Source organism: Phalacrocorax aristotelis, chromosome 1, assembly GCF_949628215.1.
Source record: "Phalacrocorax aristotelis chromosome 1, bGulAri2.1, whole genome shotgun sequence".
In the NCBI taxonomy this organism is placed as follows: Eukaryota; Metazoa; Chordata; class Aves; order Suliformes; family Phalacrocoracidae; genus Phalacrocorax; species Phalacrocorax aristotelis.
The window spans coordinates 11,138,297-11,153,970 of record NC_134276.1 but is presented as its reverse complement, the minus strand read 5'-3'; the positions used below and the strand labels follow the sequence as shown (position 1 = coordinate 11,153,970).

Here is a 15,674-nt window from a genome sequence, read left to right as displayed (position 1 = left end):
CAATTAAAAGCTCTAGAAAAAGACATACAAAAAGTCTGCTTAAACCACAGTAAACCCACAGACCTAACATATTTACTAAAATTTCTGAAACTGTTGACTAATATTTTCTAATTTCCTCACTACTTCTAGGGCCACAGCTGCACGATTGCTCCCGACAGCCATCAGATATTTAACAGCCAGCTTGTTAAGTGTTTTTCTAGATAGCCTTTTACACTTAGTATTTTCCACGTTTTCCCGTAGGCTGGTGCAGTAGTGAAGTTCACAATTTTGAAAATTTTAACTCTATTAATACTGTTTTCTAACATTGATGTTCATATGCTACCACCTCCAAGGGAAAGCTAGCACGGTTGGTTTACATTTAGCATCTTTCCCTGTATTTCCATCTTTATACAACCATGCCAACACTGATGAACACCATGCTACAAGGAAGCGTATTATACAGAATGGCATATCATTCTAAACTGCTAACTCCATGAAAAATTACTTCCACCAACAATAAGAACAAGACCAAAAAATAGGTTTTAGGATTAAATAATTCTTGTTTCATGCTCCTTATTTCCTTTCATTGGGTTTAACACCACATTCAAGTCATGAGCATTGTAACTCTGTGGAGGTGACCGGAGTAATTTACAACGATCAACAGACTGGATTTACTGTGACTGGAAGCGAGTCATTCCATAACTATCACTGCTTCCTAAATGGAGTCATCACATAGCTGCTGAAAAGCAATGCATATTATTTTACACCCACAGAGTGATGAATGTAACCAGGTAATTAAATCATGTCATTGCTGTGCCTGGAAAATCCTTATTTATAATTTTATCTTGCCTGTTAAGAAGAGCTGAACTTCTTGTTAAGGGTAGAAAATAATTATACCTAAGCTTTGCTTTTGCAAAAAACCTCTATGAAGGGAAAAGAAAATTAGACACAAAACTCACCGGTTTCTTCATCTATGCTGAATCTCCCCAGGCCGCTGCCATCCCTGATGGAATACTGGATCTCTCCATCCCTTCCAGAGTCCTCGTCACGAGCAACAACTTGCAAAACACTTGTACCAATGCGGGAGTTTTCTTTTACAGATCCAATGACGGCAAAGTCAGGAAAATACGGTGTATAGAGATTTTCATTAACATCCACAACTTCAACTTCCACAAAAGAAACAGAAGAGAGAGAAACGGGGCGCCCCTTGTCCTTCGCACGCACAGTCAGGTTGTAGAACTGCTGTTTCTCGTAATCAAGCTCTTTGTTCAAGCGGATGGCACCACTTGCTTTGTCTATCTCAAACCGCCCATTGTAATCGTTCACCAGCGAGTAACGGACTTGACCTCCCAAGCCGAGATCTGGATCATGAGTTTCCAACCAAGCTATGACAGTGCCAACTGGCAGGTCCTCAAGGACCTTCACATTGTAGCTGGATGGTATAAAGGCTGGAGAGCAATCATTCACATCATCCAAAAAAACCTTCAGAGGCACAACAGAAAACTGCTGATGGCCTGTCTCTGCTTTGTCCCTGGCCTCAATCTTCAGTGTGTAATTTGCTTTTGATTCCCGGTCTAGCTGATCGGCCACGTACACCATTCCCGTAGAACTGTTGATGGCAAATTGCTGGGTGTCTGTCAGTACTGAGTAAGTCACTTCCCCATTGGATCCTAGGTCTTTATCTCTCGCTTCTACCTGGATAATCTCTGTACCAAGGCTTGTACTTTCTAAAATATTAACTGAGTAACTGTCCTGTAAAAAAACAGGCATGTTATCATTTGCATCCTCCACAGTGACAGTCAACAGTCTCCACGCAGATTTCTGTGGATTACCTAAATCATAAATTGTAATATTAAGGAGATAGAGCTCTGTTTTCTCACGGTCCAAGGGCATAAGAACATTAAGTACCCCCGTCTCCATATCAATGTTGAAACAACTATCTATGTTACCACCAGAAATTGTATAAACTACTCTCCCATTAAAGCCTGAGTCTGCATCATAGGCTTTTATCCTCAGGATGGTGGCACCAATGGGCAAATCCTCTGAAACCTTTACGTCAGTAGGGAAGGATTTGTCAAAATGTGGTGCCTGCCTGTTCACCGAATAAAAATCAAGAAAACCATCTTCCAAATTCAGCTTCACATTTGCTTTTGCCTTTTTGAGTAATTTTTCTGCTAGCTTCTGAGCAACTCTAGTTTCTCTACAGCTAAAGGTCTTTGAAGACACTTTCCCGTGAACTACTGAAATATTAACAAACATAGCATCAGCAAAGTTCTCTCCATCAGTTGCCGTTATCTTAAGGCCAAAATTGCTGTTCTTTATGCCAGAATTAATCAGAGATTTTTTAAGTTGCAGGACACCAGAGTCAGGATTTAAATAAAAAATGCCAAGTTCATTTCCAGAGATTATTTTGTACTTCACAAGCTCTAACTCATCTATGTCTATTGCAGAAACAGCAGTGATGTGACCACCAACAGGAAAATCAGATGAAATCACTCCCTGACATGCCACTTTTTCAAAGAGGGGTTTGTTATCATTGACATTGCCTATGTATATGGTGACATTCACCTCGCTTTCATGGCGGTAGGGAGAACCCCAGTCGGAAGCTCTCACAACGAACCTGTAGCTTTCTGGTGAGGACTCAAAATCTAGTTCTTCAGATGTGCTGATGACACCTGTAAACTGGTTTATTGTAAATGGCAGTGAGTTCAGACTGGCAATGCTGTATGTTATGTACCCATTTTCTCCCCTATCTTTATCAACTGCTGAAACTGCCAAAACGCTTGACCCCACAGGGACGCTTTCATTGACGAACGAGCTGTAGGAGGGCTGCTGGAACTCCGGAGTGTGATCATTGGCATCTTCTAACCTGACAGTAACGTGTGCTTTTAAATCACCACCTTTGTTCATATATACTTCTAATTCATAGAGGTCCTTTTCAATGATTTTCAAAGGACGAGCAGTAGTAATAAGGCCTGTGTTGGGATTGATCTTAAAATACTCAGCTTCCTCACTTGGAGATATTCTATACTCCACACCTTGTGGCTCAGGCATCAGCTTAACTACTGCAACAAACACACCAGGAGGTGAAAATTCACTGATCGAAACATCATATGCTTCCTTTTCAAACTTCAGGGGGATACTTTCTTTCTTGGGACTAGCAATGTGGACCAGTTTGACGGCAGAAAATTTCTGAGGAGATCCTTTGTCCTTGGCTTGGAGAGTCAGGTTATAACCATATGGGAAGCTGTCCCAATCAATAGGCTTTCTTTCTTTGATTTTGTACTCATTCATCCATTTACCTTCTTTAGTCAGAAAGAACTGTTCTAGCGGATCTCCAGCCACAATAGAAACAGATTCTATTTCTCCATTGGCTCCTTCATCTAGGTCATCAATGTTAACAACTGCATAGGTAGGCTCCTTGTCTGATGGGAAGGGAATATGGGTTACTACATTTATCGTTGGGGCATGTTCATTTATACGTTCAATGTGAACATAAAGCTTAGCAGTGCTGCTTACGCCATTGTTTCCATAAAGCTTCATCCCACGGTCCACAGCCAAAATCTCAAGATCATATCTGTTTTTCTCATCATAGTTTAACCGGCCACTTAAAGATATAACACCGCTTGTAGGATGAACTGAGAAGAGATCAACTTTATTTTTGAAGTAATAATAAAATTCACCATTGGACCCAATATCCGCATCTGTGGCAGTCACCTGTGCAATGCTAGTCCTTAAAGGAGTGCTTTCTGCTATTGTGACAGAGTATGTGGTTGGTGAAAACAGAGGTCTTAAGTCATTCATATCTAAAACCTGGATGTTCACTTTTGTCCATGCTTCCAAGTCCTCTCCTCTGACAGACCCTTTCACTATCAATAAATAGTTGTCCTGGATTTCTCTGTTCAATATAGCAGAATTCCCACCTTTAGTCCTTATTCTTAGGAAGCAAAAGTCAGCAATGATGACTTCCTCTGCTTTAAAAAAGCCCTCGTCGTCACCAGACACTATCTTGTACTTGATATCCCATGAAAGGTCAGCCAAGGTAATGCCCATCCTCGTTTGACTGTTGACATAGGTCCTTGCTGCTGAATTCTCATACACCGTAGCATTGTAAGTGGAATGTGTAAAGTGAAAGCCAAGAGGGGCTGTCCCGTGAGCTACCTGGCAAACGGACGCCAGGAACTTGACAATCAGAAGGGCAAGGCATGACGGAGGTGGCCGTGAGCCTGACCAGCGGCCCATATTCACCTCCATCACATCATTCTTTCACCCTGTGACAAAGAAAGAAAACAGGAAACAGTTGATCAAGAGACAAAAACTGTACTGTGAAGTGTCATGTCAAAATTACTTCTCAAATTTCTAATTAAAAGTAAAATATATGCAATTAACAGTCATTGCATATTTAACAAAACAGAAAGGGACACCACTATATACACACACAAAAGCACCAGTTTTGGATTATATTTTTACATGTGTGTGACTGTAATATGTACGCATGCGAACATACAGCACATAATACATAAATATATGTATGTATGTTTATACACTTTTTTAATATAAAAAACCCTGTGAGACCCTACCACGCCTATACACACATGCGTACAGTCCAGAATAATAATCCTATTGAAAAAATCTAAAATCAGACACACACATTTGAATTAGTTTATGTGAGAGGATGAACCACAGACAGAAATCGTTGTTTTGATTTACCAGTAGTTCCAACTAAGCCTAAACTTGTTTGTTTTCAGAGCATATTGGAAAACTCCTTTTTAGTCTCAATGTTTGGAAAGGAGACAGGATTTTCATTATGCATGTAGCATTGTGATAGTCAAATGTTATCTTTTTTTTCTTTTTTATGGACAGTTAAGAAAGGTCACACAGTTGAAATTTGAGCCACCTAAACCAAGTAGTACATAAAAATTGCTACCCAGCCATTACTTTAATTACAGATACCTTCAGAAAAATCAAAATTCAGGAAGAATTCTAGCTAATTAAATGCAATTGCATACACATATACGTATACATACACATATCCAGATACTGAGAACAGACAAAATACAATTAAGAAAATAAAAGTGCTCGATAAAGCTCCCAGGGAAAGATTCAAGTTAGAAAACAGCACAGCTGAGATAGTCCTTAGAACTTCACTCTTGCATAGGTACCACAATGCATCTGTCATTATGGTCACCACTTTCCACCAAATACACTGGGTAACATATATTAAATGAGGACACAGAAGAAAATTCTTTTCTGTATGTCCAACAAATGCTCCTTTCCCTGTGTACTACTGCCATCCCAACCTAAGAAGGATAAAGACCCCTTCCAATCTACTGCCTGTCCTGTTGCCAATGGGCCATCCCAACCAGCAAGAGTGCAAACACATCTTGGCTCAGGCGGAGTGAATTTGAGCTTGCATGACATTTCAATTTGGCAATGCCAAGCAGAATTTGGCTACAAATAAGGCACACAGCTCCATCACCAGCAGTCTGTCTCAGTCCAGTCTGTCCCACTCCAGCCGCCTGAAAGCAGTGAGAGCCTTTCCACTGATTTCAAAAGGCTCATTATAAATATAAGTATTCAAATGCAATTAATAAGCATTCATTTGGGGAAGATTTAGAGTTCCTCCATACAGTCCTTTTGTGGAATAGTCCCAGTGCCTCACTTCAGGGATCTAAATTGGGAAGTTAAATGGAGACAAGGTAAGCAAAGACACTGGCTGAAGATTTCTGGAGGGTGCTGTAGAAGCTGTGAGTCAGGCTCCTCCTTATTGCTTCCCACTGAAGGGAGAGGAAAGGAGCCTGAGGAAACTAGGCAAGTGCTTACAGTGAGACAGTGTGAATAAGCTTCTTTGTTAGAGAGTACATTTGCTACTGCTCGTGGAAATCATAAAAATCAATTTTAAAAGGCAATTATTGAAAGACCCACTGCACACATACATTGTTCTCATTGTCATTTAAAAGCTGCTTGAAAACCTAGTTTTCTCCAAGCTAGAATACAGAGTGGAAAAGGATAGGAAAAGTTGTCGATAATGACAGGGGTTAATTTAAATTTCCAACATGCTTTCAACATCCCCTAGGAGATTTATAAATCGCATGCAAGTTTTGGAATACGAATTCATGTTAGTTATCACTTCCAGTGTAACTGAATGACTGTTGCACTTCTAAGTACTAATGACAACCAGTTTATCGCACTGATGTTATAACATTCACACAAAACACTTCCTGATCCCACAGTCTATATCCCATTGCTTAACATATTAATCAATTTGATCAATTATCAAGGCACTCATCTTTCAGTACACTTATTTTCACATGCTGCTGTCCCCCCTCAATTTGCTTGTTTATTTTTTTTTCTTTTCTATTAGACCAACAAAATAAGCAAACTATTTAAAAGAAAATTAAAATGGAAGATCATATCACTTCCTGGACCTGCATTCCCCAGGAACAGGCAAATCCCCACAGAACTACATGTGGCAGTTCCTTTTCTGAATACACCCACTCAATTGTTGTGCATGTATCATGCGAGTCCTGCATTCAACCCATACAGTTTATACATTGAATACGTACAATTCCCCAGTATGCTTTGTGTATGTGAGAGACCAGGTCTCCCTGTGCTCTCCCCAGGCTCAGGTTGATCCCCAGGAGGCCCAGGATGGAATTTCTCTACTTCAGCTAGGAAAGATTTTTTTTTTTATTGTTGTTGCCATTTCACTCAACTAAAAGATCAGAGCAGTGGTACCTTATTTTTCAGCACAGCAAACATTCATCAACTTAATCCACCAGTGTGAAAATATCAAAGTCCCTTATTTTCATGGGGCTTTATGTGAATCTCTGAGTACTGCCACTAAAAGCTGACGCTTCAGCCTAGCATGGGAGACGATGCTCTCAAGTAGAAAATACAACCAGTATATGGTATGCTGCCAAGGAAAAGCCAGCCAAGAGGAATGAGAAATTCTAATGAGAGACACCCAACCCATAACAATATAAAGGGCTGTGCCTCTTCTGTGATGTGGCATTACTAAAATACTCAACAGACAAATCACTGTGTTGCTGCCTTTTACCATGAGCACTTCAGCATCCTACCTCTGTACTGCAATACCAGCATCTTCCCACTGCTAAGAGAATTTTTGCTGCCTTACAATGGAGGCTGATGCTATGTTTCATATGAGCACCCAGACCTTATTTCACCACAGCTTAGCAGGTTCCCAGAAATATATGTCTTTGGAGTAATGAAATTAATTGTATTATCTTATTTACACCTCACCTGGTGGTCTAGTTTCTCCTGTCCATACTGTAGTTCAGTCTGAGCTGGCTTGTCTCCATCACTCATGACCACTAACATCAAGTTTCCAGGTCCACCGTAATTAGAAATTAGTTTTCCTGAGAAATTCATTGCTACAAGCAAAAATTACTTAAAACTTTACCTTCAGGTTATCCATACCCAAGGTTACAGACTCTGCCAGGCATCAAAGTATATAGCTTTATAAATATGTGATTAGGTGAACCTAAAGAAAAAGTTGTGTATATCCCAGGCAATATAACATGACAACCTTAAGATCCCATTCCATTTATCTACTTATTTTTAGAGAAAGCCAAGGCTAAGACCTAATCTCAAATACACTGCTGTAAATCCAGTCACGTCGGTAATCTATGAAGTTTTAGTGGTTCAGTGCATTCAGGATCAGGCTTGAAACACTAAATTCCACCCAGAACCAACATATGTATGTGCATGTGTGTGTTTGTGAATGCATGTTTTAGTTACATATACATATATTTACACCAACACACAGTTTGTGTATTTTTAGGTATAATTTCAGGGTTGCCACTGGAAAAATTGGACCTTCAGCAGCAGCACTTTCAGAGTTTGATTTCATTTCAGATGTGGCATGCAGAGTTGTAACAAGCTCCTCATCGAAGTTATTAATCTGTCCACATATTTATATGGCCATCACCATATTATTTGAAAATCCCAATGGATGAGCTATTAAACTGCCACTTGGGCTACCCAAGAATGTTTTATTCATTTACTGAATTCCTTTCTTCTGGGATATTTGTTTTTAAGAGGCCATAATGCATACATACTCAATGCACAGGAAATGTAATGCAATAGGTTACAGAAAAAAGTACAAAGCAACCCACTGTAGATTAAGAGGCATTTCTTTAAAGGCACTTCTTGTCAAAAAAATGTTATGGTTTCAACTGAAGAGAAAGGTTGTGATTACTTTTGCTTGATTTTGAAAAGTTTGGGCAGGAGCTACTAAAAAAAAACCAACAACTTCCCTGGTACTATTCAACATGGTTAATCTGAAGAAAAGAAACAGCAACAAGAGCAGAGACTAAAATCAAAAAGCTCCTTCTAACTCCCCAAGGAGGTGACAAGATAACAAAAGTCCGGCATCTTTCCACTCTAGCTCACATAAAATACTCTGGCCTTGAAGTGGGAAGGAAGGAATGGAGAAATAGTGTGTCTTGATTCGTAATACTCTTTAAAATGAACTTGAATATCATTGAGAACTCTATAATTTCACATTCAGTTCTCCACTCAGTCACTTTCCTTCGCTCCTTGAACAGAGATTAACTATGTGACCCTGCAGAATAGCTACAGGGACCTGTAGGCGGCTGGTGCTCCTCAGAGGAATTATGAGAGGTATGAGCATCATTTCTTTTTCTCATCTTGGCTCTGGCAACCTCCAGTCTGGACTGCATCTGAACATAACAGCCCAACAGACTGGGAAGGAAGACTCAAGTCCCAGGAACTGCCCAGGCCTTAATTCAATGTGCAGATATGAAACAATTGCTGTGTGATCACAGAATTGTAGAATGGTTTGGATTAGAAGGGACCTTAAAGATCATCTAGGTCCACACACACCCCTGCCATGGGCAGGAACACCTTCCACTAGGTCAAGTTGCTCAAAGCCCCATCCAATCTGGCCTTAAACACTTCCAGGGATGGGGCATCCACAACCTCTCTGGGCAACCTGTTCCAGTATTTCACCACCCTCATAGTGAAGAATTCCTTCTTTATATCTAATCTAAATCTACCCTCTTTTAGTTTAAAGTCATCACCCCCTGTCCTATCACTACACGCCCTTCTAAAAAGTAACTCTCCAGCTTTGTTGTAGGCCCCCTTCAGGTACTGGAAGGCTGCTATAAGGTCTACCCAGAGCCTTCCATTCTCCAAGCTGAACAACCCCCACTCTCTCAGACTGTCTTCACAGGAAAAGTACTCCAGCCCTCTGATCATATTCATGGCCCTCCTCTGGACTCGCTCCAACAGGTCCATGTCCTTCTCATGTTGGAGGCCCAAGGGCTGGAAGCAGTACTACAGTGGGGTTTCACCAGAGTGATGTAGAGGGGGAGAATCACCTCCCTCAAGCTGCTGGCCACGCTTCTTTTTGCAGCCCAGGATACATTGGCTTTCTGGGCTGCAAGTGCACATTGCTGGGTCATGCTGAGCTTCTCATCAACCAACATCCTGAAGTCCTTCTCCTCAGGGCTGCTCTCAATCTATCCTCTGCCCAGCCTGTATGTGAGCTTGGGATTACCCTGACCCTTGTACCCTTGTGCAAGACCTTACACTTGGCCTTGTTGAACTTCACGAGGTTCTCATGGTCCCACCTCTCAAGCCTGTCAAGGGCTCTCTGGATGGCATCCCCTTCCTCAAGCATGTTGACTGCACCCCACAGCTTGCTGTCATCTGCAAACTTGCTGAGGGTGCACTCAATCCCACTGTCCGTGTCACCAACAAAGATGTTAAACAGTGCCAGTCCCAGTACCGACCCCTGAGGAACACCACTTGTCACTGGTCTCCGCTTGGACATGGAGCCGTTGACTACAACATTTTCAGTGCAACCATCCAGCCACTTCTTTATCCACTGATTGGTCCATCCATCAAATCCATGTCTCTCCAATTTAGAGACATGGATGTTGTGCAGGACAGTGTCAAATGCTTTGCACAAGTCCAGGTAGATGACCTCAGTTGATCATCCCTTATCCACCAGCACTGTAACCCCATCATAGAAGGCTGCCAGATTTTTAGGAATGATTTGCCCTTAGTGAAGCCATGCTGGCTGTCACCAATCACCTCCTTTTTTTCCATATGGCTTAGCATAGTGTCCAGGAGGACCTGCTCCCTGATCTTGCTGGGCACTGAGGTGAGGCTGACTGGCCTGTAGTTCCCTAGGTCCTCCTTTTTTCGCTTTTTAAAAATTGGGGGTTATGTTTCCTCTTTTCCAATCAGTGGGAACTTTACCTGACTGCTATAGCTTCTCAAATATGATGGATAGTGGCTTAGAAACTTCATCTGTCAGTTACCTTCGGACCTGCGGATGCATCTCATCAGGTCCCATGGACTTGTGCACCTTCATGTTCCTTAGATGTTCTTGAACCTGATCTTCTCCTACAGTGGGTGATTATTCATTCTCCCAGTCCCTGCCTTTGCCTTCTGCGACTTGAGCAGTACAGCTTGAGCACTTGCCAGTGAAGATTGACACAAAAAATTCATTGAGTACCTCAACCTTCTCCATATCCCAGGTAACCAGCTCTCCCATTTCCTGCCAGAGAGGGCCCACATTTTTCCTAGTCTTTCTTTTATCACCAACGTACTTACAGAAGCGTTTCTTGTTGCCCTTGATGTCCCTGGCCAGATTTAATTCTGTCAGGGCTTTAGCTTTCCTAACCTGATCCCTGGCTGCTTGGACAATTTCTCTGTATTCCTCCCAGGCTACCTGTCCTTGCTTCTACCATCTGTAGGCTTCCTTTTTGTGTCTGAGTTTGTCCAGGAGCTCCTTGTTCATCCATGCAGGCCTCCTGGCGTTTTTGCCTGACTTCCTCGTTGTTGGGACACATCGCTCCTGAGCTTGGAGGAGGTGATCCTTGAATATTAACCAGCTTTCCTGAGCCCTTCTTCCCTCCAGGGCTTTATCCCATGGTACTCTACCAAGCAGATCCCTGCAGAGGCCAAAGCCTGCTCTCCTGAAGTCCAGGGTAGTGAGCGTGCTGTGCACCCTCCTCAGTGTCCCAAGGATCTTAAACTCCACCATTTCATGGTCACTGCAGCCAAGGCTGCTCTTGAGCTTCACACTCCCCACCAGTCCCTACTTGTTGCTGAGAGCGAGGTCCAGCATAGCACATCTCCTTGTTGGCTCCTCTACCACTTGGAGAAGGAGGTTACCGTTGATGCATTCCAGGAACCTCCCAGATTGCTTATGTCCTGCTGTGTTGTCCCTCCAACAGGTATCAGGGTGGTTGAAGTCCCCCACGAGGACCAGGGCTTGTGAACATGAGGCTGCTGCTATCTATAGATCTGTCTACAGAGGGCCTCATGCACTCAGTCTTCCTGGTCAGGTGGCCTGTAGCAGACTCCCACTATAATATCACCTGCCCCTGCCCTCCCTTTAATTCTGGCTCATAAACTCTCAGTCGGCTCCTCCTCCATCCCCAGAAGGAACTCCATGCCCTGCAGCTGGTAACTGACATGGAGGGCAGCACCCTCTCCTTGTCTTCCCTGCCTGTCCTTCCTAAAAAGCCTGTATGCTTCCACTCCAGCACTCCAGGCATAAAAGCCACCTGACCAGGTCTCCATGATGCTAACAGGATCATAGCCCTGCAGGCGTGCACTCGCCTCTAACTCCCCTTGTTTATTCCCCATGCATTGTGTGTTTGCATAGTGGCATTTAAGTTGGGCCCTGATGAAGCTGATTTACTGGCTTTGTTTGATTTGCTCTCCCAAGGCTATTTCTTCTAATCCCAAAGATCTCCATACCATAAAGTACTTGAAAAAGAAAACAATGCATGTACCTCTTGGGTAAACTCTGAAAATATTAAAGTGCCAAAAGCACTTTTAGAGAATATAAGGAATATGTCAGGTAAGCGCCTTCGGCATGCAGAATGAATACACTTTTAGCATGCCACAATAGGGAAAAGAAAACAGCCCTCTCCTCTCTCTCTGCTTGCCCTCCAAGCCCAATTAGACTCTATGAGATAAGGATATTTCCTTAAATTAACTTAGGCAATTTGGCTAGCTAATACAATACAATGCAACTGTTTAAGACTTTCTACAGGTCTTCTGAAAGAGAAGAGAGAAGAAACTAATCTGTGCTTCAACTTCTGTCTTCACCACAAGGCTCTTAACCTATAGGGTCTGCTGGGGTGGCAGGAGAAAAAACTGTTTCCTAACTTCAGATGGCAAATTTCTGAGAGTCAAGGTATTTATGCACCTGTGTGCATAGGAAAAAAGGGTCAAGAAACCTCAGCTTAAAGGTTTTTACCTTCCTTGGTATTTTTCCTGGAGAAGTTGGGAAATGGAAGGTGCCTCCCCACATAGGACAGTAGTGGTGGCTCATGGTATGGAAAAATTACTAAAATTTGGTAATATTACTCCTTTCTCAGGAGGGTTGTCACAATTCTTTCTCAAAGGGTAGCTACTTAAAATCTATAAAATAAGCAGCTTTACAGCAAAAAGTTATATTTAAAAATATAAAGGTCTTTTTTAGGAGGCAGGAGAACATTAACTTCACATGCACACCAAGTCTAAATAGTATGCACTGAAGTGATGCATCTGCAGCAGGAGCAGAGGCTCTTAATTTTGTTGGAAGTGACCTCAGTCTTACAACTCCTTCCTTCCACTCAAACAACATCAACATCGCAGTAGCCTATATATTCTCATAGTCTAATAACCAAAACACCAAATCTACAAGTCTGTCACACAGGCAAATCCATGCACCTGAATGGAGTGTCTTATTCTCAGTGCTATTTTCTATAACCAACAGCAATCTGCCAACACAAAAACTTCTGCGTGACCAGGTCAGAAGGGTCTGCAAAAAGAGTGCAATGAAGGTTACTAAGCATCTTGATTGGTTTGTAGTTGTTACCTATTTAAGGCTCACACCAAGCTGCATCGATAACAGGAAAAGACGTTTGTCGCAATCTGTTGTTGGTATTGCTACAACGAGGTGGGAGCCCACGTACGTCAGTGCCCTCTCCTAGGAGGAGCCTCTTCTATAGCACAGAACTATGGAAAACTCTTCCAGACTCATAGAACCAAGGCATCATTCTACCAGCGAACACCTGGCATAGACTAGATAAAGCCATGGATTTTATACACGCCCCTCCTTACACAGGCAATATCATCAGCACGGTGTCAAATGAGAATAGGGGAAAAAAACATGTTCAAACAGCATTTCCTCTAGCCAGACATCATCCTAGAGCTACACCCCACAATAATTTACCCAGCTAGGAAAAGCTAACAATTTCCTGGCTAGGAAAAGAAATCATAATATAGAATAAGAACTTAGAATTTGTGCCATATGGAAGTGAATTAAAAATGTGCATTCAACTCTAGGCAGGAGGGAAAAAAACCTGACTGACACTGAGAGATTTACAACAGGGGATATATTAATGGGGCTACCTGCTCCCCAATGAGCACAAAGATATGACTTTCCTTACATATGATTATATCATGATGTGTTTATCCCAAAAAGAGAAGATGAAGACAAAATGGCCATTTCTGCAGAGTAAGCCCTTGCAAGAGACAGCACTATAAATCCTAACCTTCCTTAGAGCTGCAAATCCTCCCGCTGCCTGCATATAATTTCACACGGGAGAAAAGCCACTCAGCATGTAGCAAGTGTAATTCCAGGCCGTCCCTAGGAAGTGAAGATTTAGCCACCCAGCCGTATGTTATGAATAACTTTGTTTTGCTGGCAGGTGCTGGGGATTTTTCCATACAACACCAATTTTTGCCAAGTATCAGTTCATCAGCAAATGCTTCCACTTGCGAGCAGGAGCCAGGCATCATTTGTCTTCCAAGGGAGCGGGTGCAAAGGGTCTGTCGGACTCTCCCTTCCCCCTCGAGCATGAAACATGGCTTGGGGAAACGGTAGCAGGGGAGAGGGGAGGAATAATTTGCCGCCATGCGAGATCTGTTGAAACAGAATTCCTGGGAACCACCTTACAAGGGATTTGAGCTGGCCCCTTGGTGGTCTGCCCCAGGGAAACAAAGACTGATACACAGTTTTCATGCTTTGTGTATCTCCAATCCCCCCAGGCTCCTGCTTCTTAATCACTGTAAAATGGAGAAGCTTTGGGGCAGTTTCAAAATGAGCCAGTTATTTTCATGGTTGCTACCTGCTTCCTTATGAAACATACTCAAGGATACTATTACTTGCTTATTTGGCTTTTTTTTCCCTTAGGTTTATCTCATAAATCTACTTTGACCCCTATCCAAGGAGCCCTAGTTTGAAAACTCTTTCTAGGTACAATATCAATGTAAAAAATCCAGGGCTGGTGATTCGCACTCCTGCCACTGCTAGTCTTTCCCTGGGTCTCCCTTCACTACACATTAATTTGGATCCCCCCAAACAGACAGTTCTTTACTGAGCTGCACCTCTGAACCTCAGGGGCAAAGGCTCTGCTCACACACCCGGAGGGCTGCCAAGGACCAGCAGGCAGGATCGCACCCTGCCATGCAGCGCCTTCCAGCTGCCTACATTGGGACTTCAGCAGTGATTTGACTGGGCTTTTTGCAAATCTTACCCTTACTCTAATGCAAGTAATAAATACAATTAAGATCAGAGAGCCTTTTGTACGAAACCCTAGAGCAATCCAATCTCTACTTTTTACAGTGCCTGGTGAAAAATGCAATAAGTGCTATGAGAGCCTCAGCACAGCACCGATGCGAATGTGGTGGCCCTGCAGCTGAAAAAGCATCTTCCACCTTTCCCACACAAGGCTCAGATGCCACCCTGCACTCTCTTCCATGGAAGTTTTCCTGCAAACCCATTGCCACTAGTCCCTGGGCGCTGCTGGCTGATGCCACGGGTCTGCTCTGTGTTCAGAATACTGCACATACTCCTTCTGACAGCTTGCACAGGCTTGTATAAACTATTTGGATATAGTTTATAGTAAGAAAGAAGTCTATGAGATTTACAACTACTGTTTCCAGGGCCATAATAGGTATGTAGGTGTAAGGACTGGGTAAGCTGTTACTCTCAGAGGAAAAAAAAATACTATATATCTCCCTCAGACACTCCGTGTGTGGAGGTAGGGCAGCTCAAATGGTCCAGGCCTTTATATATGGGCGAAAGGAGGGTGGCTGAGAGAGACATGAATATACAAAAGCTTCTTCCCAGCTGGCAGCTTCATATGAAAAACACAACATAAAATGGAGACCAGGGGAAAAGACTAGTGGGTTGGACTAGATGATCTTTAAAGGCCCCTTCCAACCCAAACCATTCCATGATTGTATGATTGTGAGATGCCAAGTCAAAATAATGACAGTCCAGTAAGGATTTCACAAAGGAAGTATGGGATAAAGCATTTCGCTCCCTGCCAGACCTTGGGATAAGCCCAACTCCAGGTTTGTCCCAAAATTATATACTGAGGGACAGAGAGGTAGTGTCAGTGGGATTGCTTCCTGCAGTGGCCGTTAGTGCTGAAAAGGCAAGTATGGACAAAGTCAACTGGAACAAGAAGGGAAAAGCCAGGGGAGGGTTGAGCAGATGAAGAGCATGGGACCTGGTGGGTGAGGCAAGCCAGGAGGGCTGGCGAGCAGCGCTGAGGGACACCTACCCATAACCAGCACAGTGCCATTTACCACACACAGAGGCAGAGGCATGTTCTTGCCCACAGCATGTCAGGCTTGTTGTCCAAAGGTTCAGCCAGAATTGCTGATCCTCCAGTTTCTACCATAACTTG

At 42.8% G+C, this 15,674-nt stretch overlaps 1 protein-coding gene across 1 annotated transcript in view; it reads right to left on the bottom strand.

Moving 5' to 3' along the window:
• FAT3 (FAT atypical cadherin 3) overlaps positions 1-15,674 on the bottom strand; it is a 362,856-nt gene that overhangs the window by 334,407 nt on the left and 12,775 nt on the right. Inside the window, exon 2 of the mRNA XM_075081104.1 lies at positions 939-4,250. Within this exon, the coding sequence (XP_074937205.1) occupies positions 939-4,233 (3,295 nt within the window). The 5' untranslated portion in view covers positions 4,234-4,250. The remainder of the gene's footprint in view (positions 1-938; positions 4,251-15,674) is intronic.